The following is a 26,467-nucleotide window of genomic DNA, read 5'->3' on the forward strand; positions in this document are numbered from 1 at the left end:
GTCAACTTGGCGCGTTTTATGAATCTTTAACATTTAGTTTAAGAAAATTTAAAATATACATCGGTACCTCCATTTAAAACAAACTTATCTGGCGATGGTCGTGTAAAAGAACCGCTTTTAATTTGTCCCTCTAAAGCAACCATACTTTTTTTTCTCTGACCTCGAAATATTTTTTAAAGCATTTTTTATTTACAGCAAAACATTAAGAATGAAATTTATACATTTCAAATTTTTTTTCATTACAAGAAAGAACATTGAATTTTTTTTATTACATGATGCACAGTAAACTAAGGATTATTAAAAACCATGCACGTACGCATTAAGAAACTCGGTATGTTATTTGTTTGTTATGTTGTCTTGTATAAGAAGTTCTAATACAAGAACTTGTTCCAAATTCTGGTGCTAAAATTGTACATTTTCTTATAAGAACTGGTTCAGTTGCTAAACAGGTACATTTTCTTGTACAATATCTTGTACAGGGATTTTTAATAGGGCATTTTTAAAATTATAATATACTACTTCTTGAACTTCTTATTTTGACAAAATACGTTTATTCATATCTAGCACTTCAGAGTTAGTTAAAAAACGAATTCATGCTGAGTATACTAATATATTATTTGAATATATTGATATCTTCATTGATGTCTTGTCTCAATTAATAATAAATTATAATTTCTTTAAAATTAGTGCAATTTTTTAGGGCAGGAAAGATATATAAAAAAAAATCTTTAACGTTTTGAAACCGGTACCTGTTTTCTCATCAGAATTTATTTATCTCTTATTATATAAATGAATGTTAAATTATTTGTTTGTTAGTAATAAATTATTTTAAATGCGATAAAAAAATCAACATACTGTTAAATTCTGACAAATTAAATACAATTTTCGAGTATGATTGTGATTAAATCCAATGGATCAATATAAACTGTAAGAAATTATATCTATGTATATATAAATATAATTCGTCAATTAAATTTTCATCGGAAATCAGATTCTGTGGAAGCCACTGTCATTTTATTGCAAATAATTTTGACACTTCTCAAATGTTCAGCGTGTTTTGGTATTCTACTTATATTGCATGTTAAATTTTCATTTATTGATATAGGAAATTTAAAAATTGAATGAAAAATTCGTCTTCCTCTTAGAAGATTAGCTGCTCTACCAGTCCATGCAAATTCTAAAAATTTTAATTCTTAAGTTTCAAAAGCACCCTTTGTCACGTCACCGTTACCTTTACATTCATATTATAAGAAACCTTTTTCTTAATCAGTACCGAGTTGCGTTTTTCTGCGACAAACACCTGTGCTTCTGTTACGCATCTAAACACCTTTCTCTTAAATGTAAAACTTCTGCCCTTTTGTCGCGCAACTAAACCTCTTTTCTTTTATATATAAAAGACCCCTGCGCAGTGTATCCTCCTACGTTCATATACTGTATTTTTAAAAATATACAAATAGAAGCGAGAAACCTTTTATTACCCTAAAACGGCATAAACGAATGTCTCTTTCCTATAGCTACGATTACAAAACAAAAATGCTCTCTCTCTAATTTTCCCTATGTACTAAAATCAGACGAACCCCTGTAATGTCTCTCTTCTACAGATGTGATTGGGAAACAGAAATGCTCTCTTTCTAATTCTCCCTATAATACTCATGTACTAAAATCAGACGAACCCCTCTAGTGTCTTTCTTCTACAGCTGCGATTGCGAAACAAAAATGCTCTCTTTCTATTCTGTACTAAAATCATACGAACCTATCTAGTGTCTCTCTTCTACAGCTGCGATTGCCAAACAAAAAGACAGCGACATTTCTCATGTTGAAAGTTTTTTTTGCGCTTCACATTCATGGGTATTTTACGCATTGTTCTTAATCATTTTATAGGTAAATATATTTGCATTGTTAGTTTGTTAAGTTTCTTTGATATTCTGAAACGATTTTGTGACTTATTTACATTGTGTGGATGTCACGCAATACCGAGCAAAATAGCGTGTTTGGGGGATATGCAACACTTTTTTGGGGTGATGTGCAACATTCTCTTTTAGATAATTTTTTGCTATTTTATGATTTAATTTGTATATAAGAAATATATAAATGCATAAAAAATCAAATAAAAAAAGATTTTCTTGGGTGGAATTTTTAATTGAGAAGCTGGATCATAGAACCGACACTTGGTTTATTCGAAGACATAAGGGAGAGCAAAGAGTTCTACTATTCAACTTCTCAATTTTCAGTGGTCAATTACATCATATTACATTTTTCACCTGATTTCGATTAATTGTAATTTTAGAAGCCCAAATTTAACATTTACATCGAACTATGTCGATATTTATTCATTTTTAACTTAAATTTTACCCGTGTCGCACATCACCCCCAAAAATTTTGAAAATGACAAAACGGACGATTTTGAAAATTCGAAAAAACTTAAGGACAAATCAAATTTCTGAAAATCTAATACACTTTCACTTCCTCTAAACAATAGAATCATAACATATTAAAAACATTGATTTTTAAAGGTGTTTTCCGATCAATGAAAAAAATGTTGCACACCACCCCACAACACCCTACAAGATATTGCACGGTTTTGACATTATACAAATTAAATAACAAATTCAAGTTTACTTTGCTTGACTGGAAAACAAAAACTAAAACCGTCCATCTTTGGACAAATGACACCAGTTTCTGGACGCCAATAAAAGTTATTTATAAACACAGTATAGACCAAATCATTTTAGAATATTATTATATGATAAATAAATGAGGATATTACGATGTCATTTATGATTAAATATATTGTATTGAGAAATTAATACTAATATTTTTTTCTTCAATTAAAAATATAATAAATAAATTAATCAATTATATTAATATAATTGAACAAGAAAAACAAATAATTAAACTTTATTAAAAGAATAAAATGCATGTTTAAAGTTAGGAAATATAATAAGCCAATAAAAAAACAGGACGCCATTTTTTAAACCAATAAGATAGACGTTACTTTCCATCTTTTATTCTTTTTCTCTCGTCAACAAATATCATTAAATTAAAATATTATTTAATATTCATATTTTTTTAATAAATATAATTATTAAAAACAAAAGAAGAAATAAATTTTTTTTATTACATGAATAAACAAATAACAACCAATTTAAAGTCGATAAGAGAATAAAATGCATATTGAATGTTAGGAGAGATAAACAGCCAATAGAAAACAGGACTCCCTTTCGTCATTATTATTAATTATTATTATTAACCAATAAGATATAAGTTACTTTCCTATCTGTCCCTCCTTCGCTTCTTTTCTTTGTCGCCAAAAAAATAGTGGAGATGCGGACGCACAGTGGGGCAGAATGTTAAAAAAGTTGGCATTAAATGTATTTTTCATTGAAAAGTATTGACATTAAAGATTTTAAAGTTTTTTGGGTCGCTGATTACGAATATGAAGTCAGTTTTTAAAAATTCAAAATGGCGGATCCAATATGGCGGACAATTTTTTAAAAAATTAGTTTGATTTCTATAAAATTTGGTATCTAGGGGTTTTTGGGGTCGCTGATTGCGAATCTAACGTCAGATTTTTAAAATTCAAAATGGCGGATCCAATATGGCGGACAATTTTTTTCAAAATTGTTCGATTTTTATAAAATTTGGTATCTAAGGGTTTTCGAGGTCGCTGATTACGAATCTAAAGTCGGATTTTTAAAATTCAAAATGGCGGATCCAACATGGCGGATATGTTTTTTAAATTTCAACGAAATCGTTTGAAACTAGATATTCGTGTGTTTTTGGGGTTGATGATTACGAATATGAAGTCAATTTTTTAAAACTACGAAATAGCAGATTCAAAATGGCAGATATTAAAAAATTAAATCTCTCATCGAATTTACTGCTATTTGAACGGTTCATTATTTCAACGAGTTCTTTTTTCTTTAAGCATGAAGCGTGCTTGAAGTCGTTCCTAATATAAAAATTACAATAATTTATTTTTAATTTCTACACTAATTACAAATATTTACTTAAATTAAAAATACTTATGCGACGAAGAAATTCAAAAATTGTAAGAATATTTATTTATCCCATTTTATAAATTTCAATTATAAACTTTTAAATATAAAATTAATAATATAAAACATTTTAAAATCAAAATCTTATTAAGTTTAATTTTTAAAGGTTAACAAATTTTCTTAAAACAAAGTATACACTCATTATTGAAAATACATATTTCTGTATTTTGCAATGTGTCCAATAAAATCACTTTTTCTCGAAAAATCGCAAATATTCGCAAAAATTTCAAGCAGATTCAGAAACCTGGAATCAAAACATAATAAAAAATTCAAGAATTAACGCTTGGACTAGCTTGGAACATATCTAAAATGATTAATGTTTACAGAAAATTTTTCAATTTTTGAATTTCAGAAGCTCGTTTCTTTTAAGAATTTTAATAATTAAAATATTATAAAATACGATTTTATCTTTTCTATAATATAATTAAATACCTGAATTTGAAGATTCCATGATAAATAATTCAAAATCTGTCACATTGTACGTTTTAATCAGGTTACAAACCTTACCTTGATAAATAAACAAAAAAGCGCGAACATAACTGTTGAAAATAGGTCGACATTAAAACATATTTCTATGAAAATCCGCAGTTAAAAAGGGCTAAAAATTATATTTCATCAAACTTTGACTTATTGTTTATTGAAATAATGTAATTAAAAGTTGGAATTGAATTTTTCAATTTTTCATTTTTTGCCAACTTTTTATGCATTCTGCCCCACTGTGGGACGGAATAAAAGAATGAAAGAATACGGAGATTATTATAGTTAATAATTAAGGTTAATAAAAAATGATATATTTTATGAACAAATAAAGTTATCGTAATTCTAACGTTACTAAAATAAAGTTGACATAATTCCGCATCCAACGAGACCCATATGAAGTTAGTAAATTTTTTTTCATTGATATTTGTTTAAAATAGTCTAATTTACCAATGTTAATTGATAATTGTGTAAAAAAAGCCAAAATACTAAGTGAAAATTAATATTCAAACTTACCTGTAAAATGTCAAAATTTGTCACATTTTCACAGAAAATTAAAAGGTATTAAAATAAGCTGCAACGCTTCTTATTTTAATCCATTTTTACTTATTTTAATACCAAAATGGATTAAAATAAGAAAAATTTGATTAAAATAAGAAGCGTTGCAGCTTATTTTAATACCTTTTAGTTTTCTGTGTTATTTATATTTTCCAAGACAGTTTATAAATATTATAACATTTATTACTACCTAACAATAAGTACTTTCCATGTACTTTCACATGACATGTTGGTTTTTTATTTTTATAATATAGAAATATGTGAAATTTTACCTTGAATGTTGAACTTTTAAGGATTTTATCTGATTTTGAACACTTATATCTTCGCAGGCGATTAATGAAAAAATCCCATTTTGGTTTTAAAATTTAAGTTCAATCTTCTTTATTCATCTTATCAAAATTTGGTGATGGAGAACGAGCTATTTTTTATTTATATTCACTTTAAAAAATTCACCGTAAAATACGAATTTGAAGGTTAAAAAACAAGTAATTTTATAAAACTGAAGTTGGTTTTCTCAATATAGATTTATTTGTATGAATTTTATTTATAAAAATACTTGTTTTTTAACCTTCAAATTCGTATTTTACGGTGAATTTTTTAAAGTGAATATAAATAAAAAATAGCTCGTTCTCCATCACCAAATTTTGATAAGATGAATAAAGAAGATTTAACTTAAATTTTAAAACCAAAATGGGATTTTTTCATTAATCGCCTGCGAAGATATAAGTGTTCAAAATCAGATAAAATCCTTAAAAGTTCAACATTCAAGGTAAAATTTCACATATTTCTATATTATAAAAATAAAAAACCAACATGTCATGTGAAAGTACATGGAAAGTACTTATTGTTAGGTAGTAATAAATTTTATAATATTTATAAACTGTCTTGGAAAATATAAATAAAATGTGACAAATTTTGACATTTTACAGGTAAGTTTGAATATTAATTTTCACTTAGTATTTTGGCTTTTTTTACACAATTATCAATTAACATTGGTAAATTAGACTATTTTAAACAAATATCAATGAAAAAAAATTTACTAACTGAATTATTTCTGTTCCTTTTTATAAAATTTCCAAAGCTGTAAAACTAACCTACTTTCCGTTCAACTCAACTTAAAAACTAAATTTCAACGTAAATAAAAAAAAATTTCATATAATAATTGTCAAAAATGAATTGTACGGATAATAAAAGTCATTAATACAAAATACTAAATTTTTCTAAAAATAGGCTTCAACGACGATAGGTGAAATAAAATGGAATGACCCATATATATATATATTTATCATAAAATTAAATTTTTTTTATATATTATTAATTTAAAAAGTAAATAAACATAGAAATGTAATCCGTTTTTCTAAAGATCGAATGAAAAATTCAAAAAACAATTGTTTTTAGGCAGAAATAGTCAAATATATATGTCACAAACAATTTTTTGTTACTTTCTTATAGTCTTTATTCAAAATTTATAAATATAAACAATCTTTTATTTGAAATAACAAAGGCTTAAGTCGTGACTTAAGCTGTTTTTTAAAAAACTGTTTCTATTGTATTATTTATCATATAAAGTATAATAATGAATTAAAATTTTTGATTTATTAATCATTTTAAATTTTTATTTTGAATTTTGAACTACGCTTACACGCAACAGTAGTGAGCTTCGTGGCGACATTCGGCCGGCGCGTAGTTTGAAATTCGAATTAAAACTTTAAAATGATTATTAAATCATCAATTTTCATTCATTATTATACTTAATGTAATAAATAATACGATAGAAACAGTTTTTTAAAATACGGCATGTGTCGACTTAAACCATTTTTCCAGCGAACGGTTCAAATTTTCCTTGGCATAAAAAGAAAGTGAAATATTTTTGTGTACAGGATCATGCGAGTGTTCCTGTATAGGAACCTTTGCATGACATTATTTTAAATAAATTTTCTTGTTAATGTTAATTTTTATTTCAAACATGTTTGTAAATTTAATTTTCAATGTGTACAATTGAAATATTTTTATTCATCAAAAAGTAAATTTGATATTTACTGTATTTCAAAATTTCATTATTTTACAGATGCAAAACATTAATAATATTGTAATGTTTCCATTGGATACAATACTAAAAGGAGATTTAAAAGGTGTTAAAGGAGATCTTAAACGCCCTTTCGATAAATCGTGGAAAGATTATGAAGTTAAATATGCAAAAATTGAAAAAGAAAAAAAACAGCATGCAAAAGAAGCTGGTCTTATCAGATCTGAAGTTACATCTGCTGAAATTGCTGATGAAATGGAGAAAGAGAGACGCCTTTTTCAATTGCAAATGTGTGAGGTACATATCAAAATATTTTATAGTTTTCAAGAGTTCTTCACTTTAAGCAAAAATAAATATATAGGGGAGAGGTATGCAGGTTGAGACACTCACACACAGAAAAAAGTAGGACTCATATTTGTTGCATTTCAAAATGAGTGCATGTTAAATGACATAAAACGTGGCGCCATCTGACTGTCTCATTTTTGATGCGTATCAAATTGAGTATAAATTTTGTACTCAATTTGAAATTAGGTTTTTTCTGTGCAAGGAAGGTACTCGCTGATTTTTTTGAACTTAACATTCGTTGTAAAGGACTAAAAACTGGGAGACACATATTTTTTTATACGTGCCAATAAGGCGGAATACCTCTTGAAGATTTGGGTGTTGGTTGTCGATTTTACTAGTTCATATACCAAGGCAGAATGAGGAATTAGATATATAAGTTTTCCACACCAATAGGAAAATGTTAAGGTGGTTCCAGGTATAAAAAAATGTGTGTAAAAAGTACAAAATGGCTTATATTTGTGATTATTTATAGCTTATAAATCCGTTCGAAACAAAATCCTACCATTTCCTTTTCTCAAGATGTCGTTATTTACATTTTTTTAATCTTTTCGCGCTTTATCAATTCAACAACACCCGCTTTTGTGTAGTGCTCTCAATTTAATTCAGAAAATGATTTTTTTAATCGTTTTGTAGAAAATTATATTTTTTTTCTTATTCTTTGTAGAAAAACATGAAATACGTATATTTTTATGATGATTTCTAATATATTGAATTTTCAAATAACACAATTTCCATTTAACAAAATTGATATTTAGAAAAATTTTCATAAAAAAGAATTTTTATTTATCAGAATTGTCCTTTTGTCGAATTTCTATTTATCCGAATATTCTTATTGAAAAGTATTTTTATTAACAGAATTTCCAACAATTTTAACAAAATTCTTATTTAACAAAAGTTTTATTCAAAAAATTCTTATACAATCTAATTTTTATTTATAGAATTGTCATTTAACAGAAATTCTTCTTAGCTAAATTTTTAAGACAGCGAATTTCTATTTCACAGATACTTTATTTGACCAAAGTTTCACTTAAATAAAATCTATTTTTTTAAATTCTACTGAATGTAAATTCGATAATTTTTAATTTGACACCACAAAAATACCGTCAAGTATAATGAAAGGAATATTCATGCGTCCCAATTTTTCAATTGTTTAAACAATTTTTATAAACAATTTTAATGATTTTATTAGAATGCTTTTATTTGAAATTGGTGTCAAGGTAATAGTCTGCCTGTCATGGTATAACACATATATATGAGTATATATAGATATACACATAATAAATATAAACGATATTATAGTAAAATCAGATTATAATTTATTTTATATTTATAATAATAGACACATTTAAACCCCCACCCACTGATTAACCCCTCACAATTTCGCCCCCCCCACACACACTGATATTTCTTAAATGTATACATATTAACTTCGCAAGACAGCAAATTTTAAGGAATTATCAAAAATATTCATGAAATCTTTTTTGAATCTTCATGGAACTTTCTAGAAACTTTAGTACAATTTCTAGAAACTTCATTCAAACTTTAAGAAACTTCAAAGAACTTTCAAGAAAGTTTAAAAAACTTTACAGAAATAGCTGGACATTTATAGAATTTTCCAGAAATTTATAGAATTTTCTAGAAATTTCTAGAACTTTCTAGAAATTTATAGATCTTTCTAGAAATTTAAAGAACTTTCTAAAAATATTATAGAATTTTCTAGAAATTTAAAGAACTTTCTAAAAATATTATTGAATTTTCTAGAAATCTATACAATTTTCAAGAAATTTTATATCAGTTTCTAGAAATTTTCTATACTTGTTTTTAAAATGCTTTTATTTAAAATTCTATCTTTTAAATTATAAACTAAATAATCGGACAAGTGCGAGTTACACTCGCACTGAAATCGAGGGTTTCGTACTCGAAGCGAACTTATTTGGTATAAAAACAAATGTTTAAAAAATATGTGTTGTATGTCAAATAATATAAGTGATACGAGGAGGAACAATTTTCTTAAATTTTACAAAATTGTTCCTTTTTTTATCACTTATATTATTTTTCATACAACACATATTTTTTAAACATTTGTTATTATACCAAATAAGTTCGCTTCGAGTACGGAACCTTCGATTTCAGTGCGAGTGTAACTCGCACTTGTCCGATTTTATTTTCAATTAAAATAAACATTCTCTTTTAAAAAAATGTGAAAAGAATATCGAATTAAAAAAGGAAGAATAGGTAGAGGAGAAAAAAATTAGAAAAAAATAAATAGAACAGAGAAACGAATAAAAAACTTATAGGAAAAGTACACTTTTTTCAAAAACAATTTTTTTTTCGAAAAAAACTTAATTAGAACAACTTTTTATCATGTTTTTTAAATTATTTCTATAATATATACACAAAAATGCGTAAAAATGAATAAATTTTAAGCCCTTTAGATGAAATTTTCTTCGTTTTTGGGAGAAAATTCATGATTTTTTCTATTATTATCAGTTCTCTCCTGACAGCACCAGGACCATCAACTCTAATCATCCTCGCTATATTTTTTTTTGTAATCTACATGTAAAAATATATAAATTTGAATTACTTTAGATAAAATTTTCTTAGTTTTTGGTCGAAAAATACATTTCTTTTCCTAAAATTATCATTTTTCTTTAAAAATTTGATAAAAATTAATCATTAACTCCAATCGTACTCACATCTTTTTCCCTGTAATTTTCAAGTAAAAATACATTTGTATACTAAATATGAACAGTCTGGGTTGAATATTGTGTGCGCTAGGGAGATTAAACCATTTTTTTCGAAATTTTTTACTTTTCCTTGACAACGCTATGTAAATTGATCCGAATCAAGTTCGCTATATTTTTCCTGTAATTTTCACGTAAAAATACATAAGTGTACCAAATTTGAGCTTTCTATGTCAAAAGATGTGGCTGCTAGGGGGGGGGGGGGTACATAGTCATTTTTAGGATTTTTTTTTAAATTCATGGTTTTTCCTTGACAACGCTATGTTAATAAATTCCAATCAAGTTCGCTATATTTTTCCTGTAATCTATACGCGAAAATACATATGTGTACCCAATTTCAGCCCTCCAGATAAATTTGTGTGGCCGCTATGGGGGGGGGGGGTGGGGGTACACGATTTTAAAAAACCGACATTAATAGGGTTTCGAACCGAGTACGGAACCCTAAAAATAATAAATAAAAATATAATGTAAAAAAAATTTTTTTTTTAGTAGAATGCTTTTAATATGGCATCCTATAAAGTAATAAATAATAGAGAAAAATTGTAGAACTGTTTTAAAGTTTATGAAAAGAAAAAACTTGAAAGAATTTATATTTGACAAAATTAGTTATATCATTCCAAATATTTTTTAAATTCAAATCCAATCAAAAAGATCATGACAGTTCTGAGTATTTTTTGAAATTCATTTTTTTAGGTTCAAGAAAAATTAATTTGTAAAACCATTCAAAGTTGAAATTTCACAATGGATGGATTCTTTCAATTTTGAATGCTTTTAGAAATCATTTTTCCCCTGGCGGATTCGATTTACCTAAAATCGACCCAGCTGGGTCGAATCTAAGTCGAATCTAAGTCGAATTTAGGTAATTATCAAAAAAAAGCTTTAAATTGATGAAAATTTATAAAAATTAGTATTGTGAGGTTAAATGAACATTCATAGAGTTAATTTTTGTAAGAATTTTAATTATTAACGTGATAAATAATAAATAATTACTTGATATGTGCAAGTGGTAACTGTAGATTTTAACTCGTTGTCAGTTTTCATAATATTTTCAGAAATTAGTGTAAAATGTGTGAAAAAATAATTTATATTTAATAGAAATTGCAAATTTTATTAAATTATTTTATTATTTAACAATCACATTTCATAATAATTGCAATTTAATTAAAAAATAACAGTTTTCTTAAAAGTGACAAGAACTCTATTATACCGACCACACACGGTAAAAGTGCGCGAATATGAATGCACATGATCTTCTGGCGGGAAAATTCAAATTGTTAATTACAACTATTTCATTATTATCTTAATTTCATTAATTAAATATATTTGATTAACCATAAAAGATAATCATTTTATAAAAATTTTCTCAGAAATGCCGAATTAATCATTTATTTATACCAATTTACTTATATTAATACTAATAATCACAATTTCTTTACTTTTAACTATCGCCCTATATTAGTTGCAGACGCCGTTAGATGGCAGCAGCATGCAGGGAGCACAAATTTCCAGTTGCAGATTTTTTATTTCATATTCACAATTCTTTAATGAAATTGTTTTTTAATACAAGTTATAAAAAAATTAATCATTTATTTATACTAATGCTAATAATCACTAATTTTAAGTAATAGCATAGCTGGAAATTTGTGCTCCCTGCATGCTGCTGCCATCTAACGGCGTCTGCAACTAATATAGGGCGATAGTTAAAAGTAAAGAAATTGTGATTATTAGTATTAATATAAGTAAATTGGTATAAATAAATGATTAATTCGGCATTTCTGAGAAAATTTTTATAAAATGATTATCTTTTATGGTTAATCAAATATATTTAATTAATGAAATTAAGATAATAATGAAATAGTTGTAATTAACAATTTGAATTTTCCCGCCAGAAGATCATGTGCATTCATATTCGCGCACTTTTACCGTGTGTGGTCGGTATAATAGAGTTCTTGTCACTTTTAAGAAAACTGTTATTTTTTAATTAAATTGCAATTATTATGAAATGTGATTGTTAAATAATAAAATAATTTAATAAAATTTGCAATTTCTATTAAATATAAATTATTTTTTCACACATTTTACACTAATTTCTGAAAATATTATGAAAACTGACAACGAGTTAAAATCTACAGTTACCACTTGCACATATCAAGTAATTATTTATTATTTATCACGTTAATAATTAAAATTCTTACAAAAATTAACTCTATGAATGTTCATTTAACCTCACAATACTAATTTTTATAAATTTTCATCAATTTAAAGCTTTTTTTTGATAATTACCTAAATTCGACTTAGATTCGACTTAGATTCGACCCAGCTGGGTCGATTTTAGGTAAATCGAATCCGCCAGGGTCATGAACCTAAAAAATGAATTTAAAAAAATACTCAGAACTGTCATGATCTTTTTGATTGGATTTGAATTTAAAAAATATTTGTAATGATAGAACTAATTTTGTCAAATATAAATTCTTTTTCTAGTTTTTTCTTTTCATAAACTTTAAAACAGTTCTACAATTTTTCTCTATTATTTATTACTTTTTAGGACGCCACAATAAAAGCATTCTATTTTTAAAAAAATTTATTTTTTTACATTATCTTTTTATTTATTATTTTTTAGTTTAAAATTTAAAAAATAGAACTTTAAATAAAAGCATTCTAAAAACAAGTCTATAAAATTTCTAGAAATTTTGTATAAAATTCTTTAATTTTCTAAAAATTTCTATAAATTTTTAGAAAATTCTAGAAAATTCTATAAATTTTTAGAAAGTTCTATAAATTTTCTAGAAAGTTCTATAAAATTTCTAGAAAGTTTTATAAATTTCTGGAAAATTCTATAAATGTCCAGCTATTTCTGTAAAGTTTTTATAAACTTTCTTGAAAGTTCTTTGAAGATTCTTAAAGTTTGAATAAAGTTTCTAGAAATTTTACTAAAGTTTTTTAGAAAGTTCCATGAATATTCAAAAAAGATTTCATGAATATTTTTGAAAATTCCTTAAAATTTGCTGTCTTGCGAAGTTAATATGCATAAATTTAAGAAATATCAGTGTGTGGGGGGGTTTAAATGTGTCCATTATTATAAATATAAAATAAATTATAATCTGATTTTACTATAATATCGTTTATATTTATTATGTGTTTACTCATATATATGTGTTATGCGATGACAGACCGACTATTACCTTGAAACCAATTTCAAATAAAAGCATTCTAAAAACGAGTATTCATCACTCATTCTTGGAATTTTTCCGACGAGTTGACTCTGAGACTTGAACCCTCAACCATTGTAGCTCTCAACCACACTGGGAGCCCCTTAACAAGCTCGACCAAGGGAAGCTATGATAATTGTTGAGAAAATGTCTCTTATAACGAACACATTAAATAGATACTTATATTATTTTGTAAAGTCATCAAACAGCTTTTTAGATGTTTATTATTACAAGGAGTATATTATTGTATATATTTTTATGAACATTAATGATATCATATTGGACGAGAAACTTTAACCTCCTCCCCCCTCTACAGTTTTGCATAAAACTTAATAATAATTTATGGGTGAAGTACTCACCCATAGTACTAAAGTTTGTGCAAATTTCAACGCGATCCGAAAACCTTCAATTTTAAAGTTGGATTACTTCTGGAATTTTGCCACATATATACTATTTTTTTTACTATTTATTTATTTATACTATTTACTATTTATAACTACTAAAAATTATTTCGATTTCTATATATCAGTTTTGGAATAAGATGGTTCCTTTTTTAACATTCGTTAATATTTTAAAATTTTTATAAAATAATACATTTTTAGGGGTAAGTTTACCATTAAATAATTGCGTTGTTTTGAAAAAATTGTGTGCTATATTCTTTTTGTTAACACACGGAAAAAATTTTTCGGTTGGATTTAATAAAATCTTTTTATATTTTCTTATGAATTGGATAATTTCAATTAATAAATATTATTTATTATTAATAATCATGTATTTTTCAAAGATAGTTTCTAAATCTAATTTGGTTAATTACAACGAACCATTTTTTCCTTGCTCCAATTAACCTTTATGGGACTGACGAGGTACCCGTGTACCTTTTGCATTTTCAAATTGATTTTTTTTATAATTTTTAAAATCGTATTGACCTAAGCTTTTTTGATATCTCAAATTTATCCATACAAAGTGTTTTAATATTATTTATAATGTACCTTTTTTATTTATTTATTCGGAAATAATAAACAAAGTTTCTTCACCCTTAAAAGGCGGACAAGACACACAGGTACCTCTATACATTTCATGCAGATAAATGTCGAAATTTCTATTAAAAAATTGCTTTAAACAATTTTTATAATAATGCACATAATTTTTTTAAATAAAATATGTAATTTAGTTACTGTAGTTAAATAATAATATTCATAAGAAATCGTCAATTTTTAACTTAAAAATTACCATAAAAATGAAGTTTGAATAGAATTAATACATACACAGGGTGTTCCAAAAGTATGGAAACTTGCAAATATCTCGAAAAGTACGAATTTTTGTAAAAAATGTTCAAGACAAAAGTTGTTCCAAACAAAAAGATGTACATCTTTGAAACCAAAAATGAGACCACCAATTTTCAGTATCATTAGGCTGCAGAATCTTACATTGGGCTCTATGCTCAATTTGAAAATTAGCTTCCAATTTCTAATCCTGTGATCTTAAAATCCCTCCAAAATGCGATTTTTTAAAATTTATTTATCTGTAGATAAATTTTGGACCCAATATTTTGGGCACTTATACCACAGGTCTGAACGCAGAATTTTATGGGGATTACGAATTTGATACTGAAAATTAGTGGTCTCATTTAAGAAAACCACTTTTTTCATTGTAGGGCCCAACATTGGGCTCCGGGACCAATTTTTTGGTTTCAAAGATGTACATCTTTTTGTTTGGAACAACTTTTGTCTTGAACATTTTTTACAAAAATTCGTACTTTTCGAGATATTTGCAAGTTTCCATACTTTTGAAACACCCTATATATTAAAAATGTATTTTAAATAATAAAAAATAAATTTGTTACTTTTTTATATTTGATTTCGTAAATAATCTGCCTAAATATGTACCTGTTTTGCAATCTAGCAAATAGTATATACACGGATACTATTCAATGAAATTGTGAATATATACAAAATACTTCCCAGCAAACACTGTTACAGGTCACTTATAGAACTGTTACAAATTTTTTGAGAACATGTTCTGTAATTGGTTACGTAAAATGTCGTACTCATCGGATATATAAGATTCTGTAACAGATCTAGAACATGGTTACAAATGTATTTGTAACAGTTCTAGAACTGTTTTGTAACAACTATGAAATGGTATATAATCATTATTGCAAGATTATTACCTAATAAATATATGCAAAATATTTTTATTCTTAATAAAAATATTAAAACTTGATGTAATAGAAAAAGGAAACTCTAAAATAAACATAGTTAGAATAGTGTAAAATTTCAACTGTTCTCTAACAATATCGAATAGGAAGCAATAGCAACACTAAAAAAAACTTAAAAATATAATTAGTTTTACAATTTATAATATTGGTTGCCCGCTTTACCAATAAATAAACTATTAAAGGAATAAAGGAAAAGGATTGAATTTCGAGGAAAGTATAAATTTGTAATTTTGTTTAGACATTCACATAAATTACACAGGCACACAAAAAAAAAAAGTTGTCTGTTTCTTGAACTAGACATATATTTCCTATAGTATTTTGGGCCGCTGAAACCGAATCTGAGCTCAGAATATCTCCATCACCCACAGTTTTTTTTAAATCGACCACAACCACCCTTAAACGGACAAATTCACACTTCGGAAATAAAAAATAAATCAACTTATTTTTTAAAAAAACCGAATTTTACATCTACGAAACTTTGCTCCACTAACTCAAAAACAAAGCCAGATTTGATCCAGTACCCCCTGAATTTTTTTAATTGAAAAAACTACCCCTAACCTGAAGAATCAAATTCAGGAGATAAAACAATAAAATAACTGATTGACAAATTTTATAACCAGAAATTTTTACTCCAGCAAGGCAGAAATAAAACCAGAAATACTCCCTCACCCTCTAAATTTTTTTTAAATCGAAAAACCACCCTTAAATAGTAAAATTCAAATTTAAGAAGTAAACAAATATTATATTACCGGCTTTTTTTAAATACAGAACCTTACATGTATGTAGTTTTGCTCTACTAACTCAAAAAATAAAGCCAGCATTGATCCATCACCCTCTGAATTTTTTTAAATGGAAAAAACTACCCCTAATCTGAAGAATCAAATTCAGGAGGTAAAACAATAAAATAACTGATTAAAAAAATTTATAACCAGGTATTTTTACTCCAGCAAGGCAGAAACAAAGCCAGAAATACTCCCTCACCCTCTAAATTTTTTTTAAATCGAAAAACTACCCTTAAATAGTAAAATTCAAATTTAAGAAGTAAACAAATATTATATTACCGGCTTCTTTTAAATACAGAACCTTACAGGTATGTAGTTTTGCTCTACTAACTCAAAAAATAAAGCCAGCATTGATCCATCACCCTCTGAATTTTTTTAAATGGATAAAACTACCCCTAATCTGAAGAATCAAATTCAGGAGGTAAAACAATAAAATAACTGATTAAAAAAGTTTATAACCAGGTATTTTTACTCCAGCAATGCGGAAACAAAGCCAGAAATGCTCATTGCTGGAGTAAAAATACCTGGTTATAAACTTTTTTAATCAGTTATTTTATTGTTTTACCTTCTAAGTTTGATTCTTTAGATTAAGGGTAGTTTTTTTATTAAAAAAATTCAGAGTGTGATGGATCAATGCTGGCTTTTTTTTGAGTTAGTAGAGCAAAACTAGATACATGTAAGGTTCTGTTTTTAACGAAACCGGTAATTTAATATTTCTTTCTTATTAAATTTGAATTTTTCTATTTAAGGGTGTTTCTTACGATTTAAAAAAAATTTAGAGGGTGAGGGAGTATTTCTGGCTTTGTTTCTGCCTTGCTGGAGTAAAAATACCTGGTTATAAAATTTTTTAATCACTTATTTTATTGTTTTACCTCCTGAATTTGATTCTTCAGATTAGGGGTAGTTTTTTCCATTTAAAAAAATTCAGAGGGTGATGGATCAATGCTGGCTTTTTTTTGAGTTAGTAGAGCAAAACTACATACATGTAAGGTTCTGTATTTAAAAGAAGCCGGTAATATAATATTTGTTTACTTCTTAAATTTGAATTTTACTATTTAAGGGTGGTTTTTCGATTTAAAAAAAATTTAGAGAGTGAGGGAGCATTTCTGGCTTTGTTTCTGCATTGCTGGAGTAAAAATTTCTGGTTATAAAATTTGTCAATCAGTTATTTTATTGTTTTATCTCCTGAATTTGGTTCTTCAGATTAGGGGTAGTTTTTTCGATTAAAAAAATTCAGGGGGTGCTGGATCAATGCTGGCTTTGTTTTTGAGTTAATGGAGCAAAGTTTCGTAGATGTAAAATTAGGTTTTTTTAAAAAATAATTTGATTTTTTTTTTATTTCCGAAGTGTGAATTTGTCCGTTTAAGGGTGGTTTTGGTCAATTTAAAAAAAACTGAGGGTGATGGAGCAATTCTGAGCTCAGGTTCGGTTTCAGCGGTCCAAAATACTATAGGAATTATATGTCTAGTTCAAGAAACAGACAACTTTTTTTTTGTGTGCCTGTGTTATTATTAATTATTCAACTTACAACTGATATCACCTAATCCAAATTAATAACAGAGAAACAGGTAACCAATGCACAGCACTAAACCACTGCGATTACTTTTGTTTTAAAATTGTTTATAACGATCTCTCCAACACTCTTAACGCGTAATAAAGACGACCGATCCGGAAGACAGACGCAAAGCAATTGAATTTAAATATAATGAGAGAAACCAAGTCAAAGCGGAATAGACTATAGCGACATACGATGAACAGAATAAGGGAAACTATAGTATATAAGGGAAAGACTGTGACTATGTTACATCCCCCCTCCCCTGATTGGGACGAGTACTAAACCGAAAACAATTCATCATAGTCCGTATCAAGAACAATACAATCATCGAAGTCTACCGCTTCTATATTATTATTCTTATCCCCGGTTTCATTTCCCACACATTCATTCTCCGACAAAACATTTTTAGATGCTAAAAAATTATCAACTAATGACAATTCCAACGCCTTTTCGATCTTTTCGAACTCTGAAGTCAAATTTCTTCTTTTGTATCTCCTCAAATTCTTGGACGGTTCCAAAAATGGCTGCTTCCATACTCCGAATCTTGAGGGACAAAACTGGTCGTGAAACAAGTACAACGCTGACCAGATCTTCTTACAACAAAATCTACAATCCACAGTCGTTGTAACTTCCATCTGAAAAAACCAAACAAAAAGGAACAGAAAATTCAAAAGCATGATTAAATAAACTGTCAAAAGTCAAACGTTCGTAAAACGTCAAGTCGGGAATAAAATAAATATAAAACAATCAAATACGAAAAAATCTTGATTTATTTTTTATATAAAAAATAAACAAAAAAAATTAAACATCTAATCTTTTATTTGTAACCTTTCAAGTTTTAATTCCTCCAACCGTAAATTAATTTCTTCCTCATTTCTTCTCTTAAAAACTGCCCACTCATTCCAATTAGCTGCCAAAACAGCTGGACTAGTTTGTTCAGCCCAGTAGTCAATCCTCGACTTCATTTTTGCTAAAAAAAATTCCTCTTTCCCTTTCAAAATCATAATTATTTCTGACCACACTTTCAATATATTCTGTTTCACTTGACTCTTCTACAGAGTCTGACCCTTCCAGCTCACCCAATAAAGTCAGAACTTCCAATTTCTCCCTGTTTAATAAAAATAACTTTTTTTATATTTATTTAATTTTTCCTCCACTATTTCAATTTTATTATCCAGCCAATTAAGACGAACCAGCCTCTCTCCTCGAATAAGTTCCTGGATTCGAAGCAAATGATTAGGAACTTCAGAATTCATGATCTAAAAGGAAAAGAAAATAACACTGCAATTATTCCCATATCGTATATATAAGGACAACACCATGACGAATAAAATAACATCACTGAAGACGAAACAACAGAAGACGACCGCAAACAACAAAATGTTTAATTTTGGACAAAACACTTTAAATCATTTATGTTCCAATTCCCAATCGATTTTCCTTTAATTTTACTCAGTTCATAAATTGTTGGCGAAATCTTGGAAATAATTTTAAAAGGACCATCAAATGCTTTATTTAATTTTCCCGCAATTCCTTTAGCTTTATCAGATAACGTTTTATCTCTTTTCAAAACTAAATCACCTACCTCAAACTCAACATCCCTTCTATTAATATTGTAATTTTCTGCTTGTTTTTCATTTGCTTTATCTAAATTTTTTTGAACTTCTTCTTTAACAATTTGTAACCTTCTTAACCTATCAGTCCATTTATCCGTTTCTTAAAATTCAATTTCGTCGAAATTTTCAATTTCAGAACGCAATGTCTGTAAAGGTTGCAATTCTCTTCCCAAATTTAAGAAAGCTGGTGTATACCCTGTTGAAGAATGTTTACAAGTATTTAAAGCAAATTGTAAATCTTCTAAATTACAATCCCATAATTTATGTTCTTTTTCGAGATAAGCCCTAATAATAGTCTTTATTGATCTATTACATCTTTCAGTAGGATTTGCCTGAGGATAATATTTAGGTACAAACGAATGCCTAATTCCGAATTTCTGAGCCATTAAAGTAATTCCCTTATTCGCAAATTCTTTACCATTATCCGATAAGAGAATTCTAGGTGTTCCCCAACGCGAAATAATTCTCTTATGAAATTCTTCCTCAATCGTTTTACCCAACGCTATTTTAATCGGTATTATCTCAACCCATTTTGTGAATAAATCAACAAATACTAAAATATAACGATTTCTATTTTTTGAAAGAGGCAAAGGTCCCATTATATCAGTAGCAGCCATAGTCCATGGTTCTTCTACCAATCTCTTACCCATAAGACCCATTTTTGGCTTATTACTCGCCTTAGTTTTCTGACAAACTTGACATTTCTTAACATATTTAACAATGTCCGAGTACATTTCTGGCCAAAAATAATTTTCCGTAATCCTATGATAAGTTTTTTCTATACCTAAATGACCTGCCTGTACATTATCATGATTCTCAACTAAAACTTGTTTTCTCAGATTCTTGGGAATAACAAATTTCCACATTTCCGTTTCTGGTAATAATTGTGATTTCAAGGGGTCTGGTCTAAAGAAATATAATTGATTATCCCTAATTCTCCAATTAGAATTTTCCTGAGGTTTATCTATGACTGATCTAAACTTTAACTTATACCAATTATCGATATCCTGCTTTTTCTGACTATTTTCCCGAATTTCATCCAGGCGAAGCGAATCTTTTTCTTCCTCGAAAACTCTAGACAATGCATCAGGCATGACATGCATTGCACCTTTACGATAAGTAATTACATAATCATATTCTAAAAGTTCTAAAGCCCATCTGGCCAGTCTGCCTGTTGGGTTTAAGATTATGCAACCACTTAAGTGCCTGATGATCAGTTATTACTTCAAAAGAATAACCTTCTAAGTACGGTCTAAATTTTCTAATTGCCCAAACCACTGCCAAACATTCTTTTTCAGAGGTTGAATATTTTCTTTCAGCTTGACTTAAATTTCTGCTTGCAAATGCAATCACTACTTGTTTACCATCAATAAATTGACACAAGACTGCACCAAGGCCTGTATTGCTTGCATCAGTTTCAAGCTGAAACGGTTTACTGAAATCTGGAGAACTTTAAATTGGAGCTGTAGTTAACAGTTTCCTAATTTTAATAACTGCATTCTCCTGATCTTCAGTCCATTTCCAAGGAACATTTTTCCTCAACAATTTTTGCAATGGTTCGACTAATTCTGCAAAATGCGGAATAAAACGTCGATACCACGATGTCATACCAATCAATCGTTGTAATTGTTTGATATTCTTAGGGGTGGGAAAATCTTGAATGGGCTTAATTTTATCGTCATCGATCTGCAATCCCTCTTCGTTTACTTTGAAACCTAGATATTTAATTTCAGCGCAACCAAATTCGCATTTATCTCTATTGATAGTTAAATTTGCCTCGCGTAATCTATCTAGTACTAAATTTAGATAATACAAATGTTCTTCGAACGTCTTTGAAACAATTATAATATCATCCAAATAGCAAAATACAAAAGGTTTTAGGTCTGGTGTAATCACCTTATCCATAAATCTCTGGAATGTGGCAGGTGCATTACAAAGACCAAAGGGCATTCTTTTAAATTGAAACATACCTTTACCTGAAACAATAAAGGCTGTTAAAGGTTTGGATTCTTCACTTAAAGAGATCTGATTATAAGCCGCTTTCAGATCTATTTTGGAAATATATTTGGCTGATCTTAATAAATCAAGAATTTCAGCCATCAAAGGTACTGGGTATAAGACTTTTTAAGTCACATTGTTTAGTTTACGAAAATCTAAACAAAACCTGTAACTACCATCTGGTTTTTTAATTATAACGATTGGATTCGACCAATCGCTATTACTAAATTCTATTATGCCTTCTCGAAGCATTCTATCAATTTCCTTACAAATTTCCTCTTTTATCCTAGGAGAAACATAATAATATCTTTGTTTAATCGGACTTGCCCCTTGAACATCAATTATATGTTTCGCTTTATTAGTCGGTTGCAGTTTATCTGAAGGAATTGGAATTTTATTTTTAAGTAATTCTTCAAGTTGTTCTTGTTCACTTAAAGTTAATACCACTATTCCTGAGCATTTTTCATTTAATAAACTTTCATTAACCGGTCTTAATAAATTTCCTGAAATATTACCATTCATTATTGCTCTGTTTTTAAAATCAATCCAACCAAAATTTAAAGACTTTTTAAATTTAATATCCCGTTTCGGACTAACATTCGTCGAAATGTTCGTTCTGTCCTTAATAGTTTTCCTAGTATTATTAGTCTTGTTAATTATCTCTTTCGGTTGTTCTTTATTTTTATTAACAAAAATTCGCTATCTAATTCTATCTTTTTTACTCCAAGTTTTAATTTCAAATTCTGAATTCGAATCTAAATCATCAACATCAGCTTCAACTAAATTTAATAAATCAAATTTATTTTCTAATGGAATTTCCATTAACTTAGGTATTGAATTCTGAATTTTATCACTCAACTTATTAACCGAATCTATTTTATTCTTATTCAATTTATCGTCTTTTAACTTCAAACAACTATATTCTATATTTTTTAATGAACTTTGTTTCTTATCTGGCTTATTATTTTTTCGTACGAAGTTTTTACTTTTCTCTCTTTGGGAGCTAGTCCAACCCGTTTGAGAACTAACTTCACGAAATAATGGTTTTGGGTTTACACTAGTGAACCTTGGTTTAACAGAATAGTTATTCTGAAAATTCATAGTATAATGAACTTCAGGATATTCTGCTAAAAGCCAATTATTTAGTTGAAAGTTTAAATTCATACCGATTTTTCTTATTAAATCGATACCTAATATCGCTTTGGTTTCTATTTCCGGAACAACCCGAAATGTTAAAACATCTTCAAAAGTTCCTATTTGAACTGGTACTTCAACTTTTCCCAGAATTTTTACCTTAACCCCATTAGCGACTATTACCGTTAATTTCTTAACCTCTTCAGAAGGATACGTTATTTTAGATTGGGAATTCTTACTTTTCCAACTACCATTTTTATGAAAATTATTTTTAAATTTTTTGTCCCACGTACTTTGGAATATTGTTTTTTATTGTCCTCAGATCCTTCTGAGTTTCCTTTTTCTTTGCTATTCTTAAAATTTTTGTCAACAGTTACGCTAAGAACCTGTCCTCTAATTTTAGATTTACCTAATTCTGATTCGAAAATTTTACCTAAATTTTCTAATTCTTCGAATGTCCTAAAGTTATTTCTTTTTATATATAACTTATATTCTAATCTTAGATTTTCATACGCCCTTCTTAATTCCCAATCCAAGCCTTTTCTTGGATGTAATTTCGTGAACAATTTACTAATTCCAGTCAGAAAAGAATGAATATCCTCATTTTCCTTCTGATTCTGGAATTTAATTTTGGAATTGACTTCCTCATAAAATCTTTCATCCAAATAAATTTGAATGAAATTTTCTTTGAAATCAAAAATAGAATTCCAATTGTGTTTGGAAATTCTATACCAGTCTAGGGCCTCATCCTAGAAGACTGCATCCAGATTCTCGAGCAGATCACACTGTCTAATGTGATATCTTCTTTGAAATCTGAATAAGTAATCCAAGAATTGCGCTGGGCTATCTTCTTCATTGTTCCTGAATTTTATAGTCCAGTTTGCCATAATTTGGAATGGCGTTTGTACCATTCCTAATGGAAATGGAAAATTTTGAACCGCTTGTCCTGAATTCACAATATTCTGATTTTCTACCCCTTGTTCACTAATCGGCCATCTAAGATCAGTTTTTCTACCCCTGACATTCTCAGATTTTAATCTAAAATTTTCTTTTTCAAGTTCTGATCTCCTAGCGCCCAATTCTTTGACTATTTCTAACTTTTTATTTAATTCTTCAAGTAACTCATTATTTCTTCTAGAAAATTCTTCCTTTGAACTAATCTCTTTAGTCATATCACAATCTTTATTATCTTTATTTATTGTATTTTCACTATAAATATTTTCTTTAAAAATTTTCTCCTGTGGAAACAAGTATTCTTCCTGTGCTGATACTTTTCTATTATAATTTTCATTTAATTTATCTACTTCTAATTTGAATTGCCTTGCTCTATTCTTAATCTTTTGACGTAACTCAATTTCTTTTGAGTCAATACTATTCGGCGAACTATTTCCTAACGGCTTTTATTTCTCTTGCACTAAAGTCCTATGTTCCTGTTCTATTAGCTTTTGTTTTTCATTTAACCTCTTTTTTTCTTCCATTAAAAATTCATCATATTTCAACAACTCCTCAAAATCATTATTAATTTTTTTATTTGTTGAAATAAATGAATTAATTTCAAAAGTTTTTTCTTTCGTCTTTTTCGAAGAAAGTTCAACAGAATCCCTATTTCCTTTGTTTTCATAAGCCTTATAATTAGGATATTTTCTTACCGCCCCCATATTTTTCTCTTACTCAATTATTACCTGTAGTTGTTTGTTTAATTTATCTAATTCATTACCCTCATAAACAATATCTATCGGTAATGAAAAATTATTTTCCTTCTCTATTTCTATTTTCAATTCTCCTAAATTGGTAATGTCTAATCTCGCCTTTTCTAATTTTTCCTGCGAAACCATGTTCAAAAATTTTTTCATTAAAGAACTATTTTTAAATCTTTCCTTGAGTGAAGGTTTTCGTTTATTTAATTCCGGTATATTATATTCGCTATTTTCTACTTCTACTGAATAAATAGTTTTAGAACCTGAGCTATTAATTTTTTCAATTTTTTCTTCGCTCATTTTTCTTTCAATTTCTTTTTCACTTTTCTGAAGTTCCGGTATATTTTTATTTTTATTTGAACGTAACTTCATTTGATGAGCCATTTTTTTTAACAATAAACACTTAAATAAAATTCACTATTCACTGACCAACAAAATAATTATCAAAAATAGTGATAATTATTTAATAACACTATTTCTTTCAATAATTATCAAAAAATAAAAATAAAAAAAATACAATTGTTATTTAGTAAAAATAACAATTAGTCAGTATTAATTAAATTAAAAACAATTCACTTTAAATTTCACTAATACAACAATTCAGAATTGTCAAATTCAAAAAAAAATTACAAAAACTAAAATGACAGTTCATTTAAATTTAATATTCAAATAATTACTTTAAAATACACTTATTGCACTGTTTTATTTTTAAAAATAAAAATTAATTATTTATTTTATATAAAAAAAAAAATTTATAACAATAAGTAAAAATAAGTTTCACTTATTCAAAATTCAACAAAAATAATTTTATCTAAAAAACATTTAGCAATTACTTTTACACTGTCATAAAAAATTTTCAAAAAACACTATTCATTCACTTATCACTTTTTTGGCTCATCTAAAAAAAAATATTTTTATTTCCATCAGTAATTTAAAATCATTTTCAATTTACAAACCCTGTATAAAAACTGTCAAAATTTTCTCTCAAAAATTAAAAATTTTATTTATAATCACTTTTCACACCCTGTATAGAAAATTATTTTCTGAATTTACTAAATTGGAAATAAAATCTTATTTCGAGAAATTATTTCTAACTTTCCTCGAAAACATTCGCGAATTAAAAACACTCGTGACCTTCACTCAAATCTAACCGGCACCTGCACGCGCTGCGTCTTTCTTTTCGCACTATCTACTATCCTTCCCTCTACTTCTTGTACTTTTCTTTTCCTCTCCTTCTATCCACTTTTTTCTTAAAGCTTTTTTTTTTTTTTTTAAATATTTATCTATTTCTCTTTTAATAAATCAAATAAATAAATTATATCACACTTAACACAAATAAAAATCACATATTAATATATATATATATATACATATAATAAAAATCACATATAAATATAAAATCAAACAATAAATAATCATTTACATATAACAATTATTAAACAATTAATTATTAAAAAATAAAAGGTTTGGATATTTGGGAGGGGTGGAAAATATTTCCACACTTAAAACAAATTCTGAGTTTCGTTAAACTTAATGTTCAAAACTTGTTAAAAGTATAAAACTAAAAATTAACAATTTTTAAAGGATAAAAATTCACGTTGGGCGCCATATAATATTGGTTGCTCGCTTTACCAATAAATAAACTATTAAAGGAATAAAGGAAAAGGATTGAATTTCGAGGAAAGTATAAATTTGTAATTTTGTTTAGACATTCACATAAATTATTATTAATTATTCAACTTACAACTGATATCACCTAATCCAAATTAATAACAGAGAAACAGGTAACCAGTGCACAGCACTAAACCACTGCGATTACTTTTGTTTTAAAATTGTTTGTAACGATCTCTCCAACACTCTTAACGCGTAATAAAGACGACCGATCCGGAAGACAGACGCAAAGCAATTGAATTTAAATATAATGAGAGGAACCAAGTCAAAGCGGAATAGACTATAGCGACATACGATGAACAGAATAAGGGAAACTATAGTATATAAGGGAAAGACTGTGACTATGTTACAAATTAACACATCGTTTATTATTTATATA

The 26,467-nt window shown here is 27.4% G+C and overlaps 1 protein-coding gene across 5 annotated transcripts in view; it reads left to right on the forward strand.

The window, feature by feature from the left end:
• Positions 1-26,467, forward strand: part of LOC127282164 (arfGAP with SH3 domain, ANK repeat and PH domain-containing protein) — a 527,240-nt gene that overhangs the window by 136,710 nt on the left and 364,063 nt on the right. For all 5 annotated transcript variants that reach the window (XR_007843154.1, XR_007843155.1, XM_051306275.1 and 2 more), the window contains exon 5: positions 7,162-7,416. Coding sequence is in view for 3 of the 5 variants with exons in the window: in XM_051306275.1 (XP_051162232.1) it covers positions 7,162-7,416 (255 nt within the window). In the remaining 2 variants the exon portion in view is untranslated. The remainder of the gene's footprint in view (positions 1-7,161; positions 7,417-26,467) is intronic.

Source organism: Leptopilina boulardi, unplaced genomic scaffold (genome assembly GCF_019393585.1).
Source record: "Leptopilina boulardi isolate dan_hultmark-lab unplaced genomic scaffold, ZJU_Lbou_2.1 LbouV2_285, whole genome shotgun sequence".
NCBI lineage: Eukaryota > Metazoa > Arthropoda > Insecta > Hymenoptera > Figitidae > Leptopilina > Leptopilina boulardi.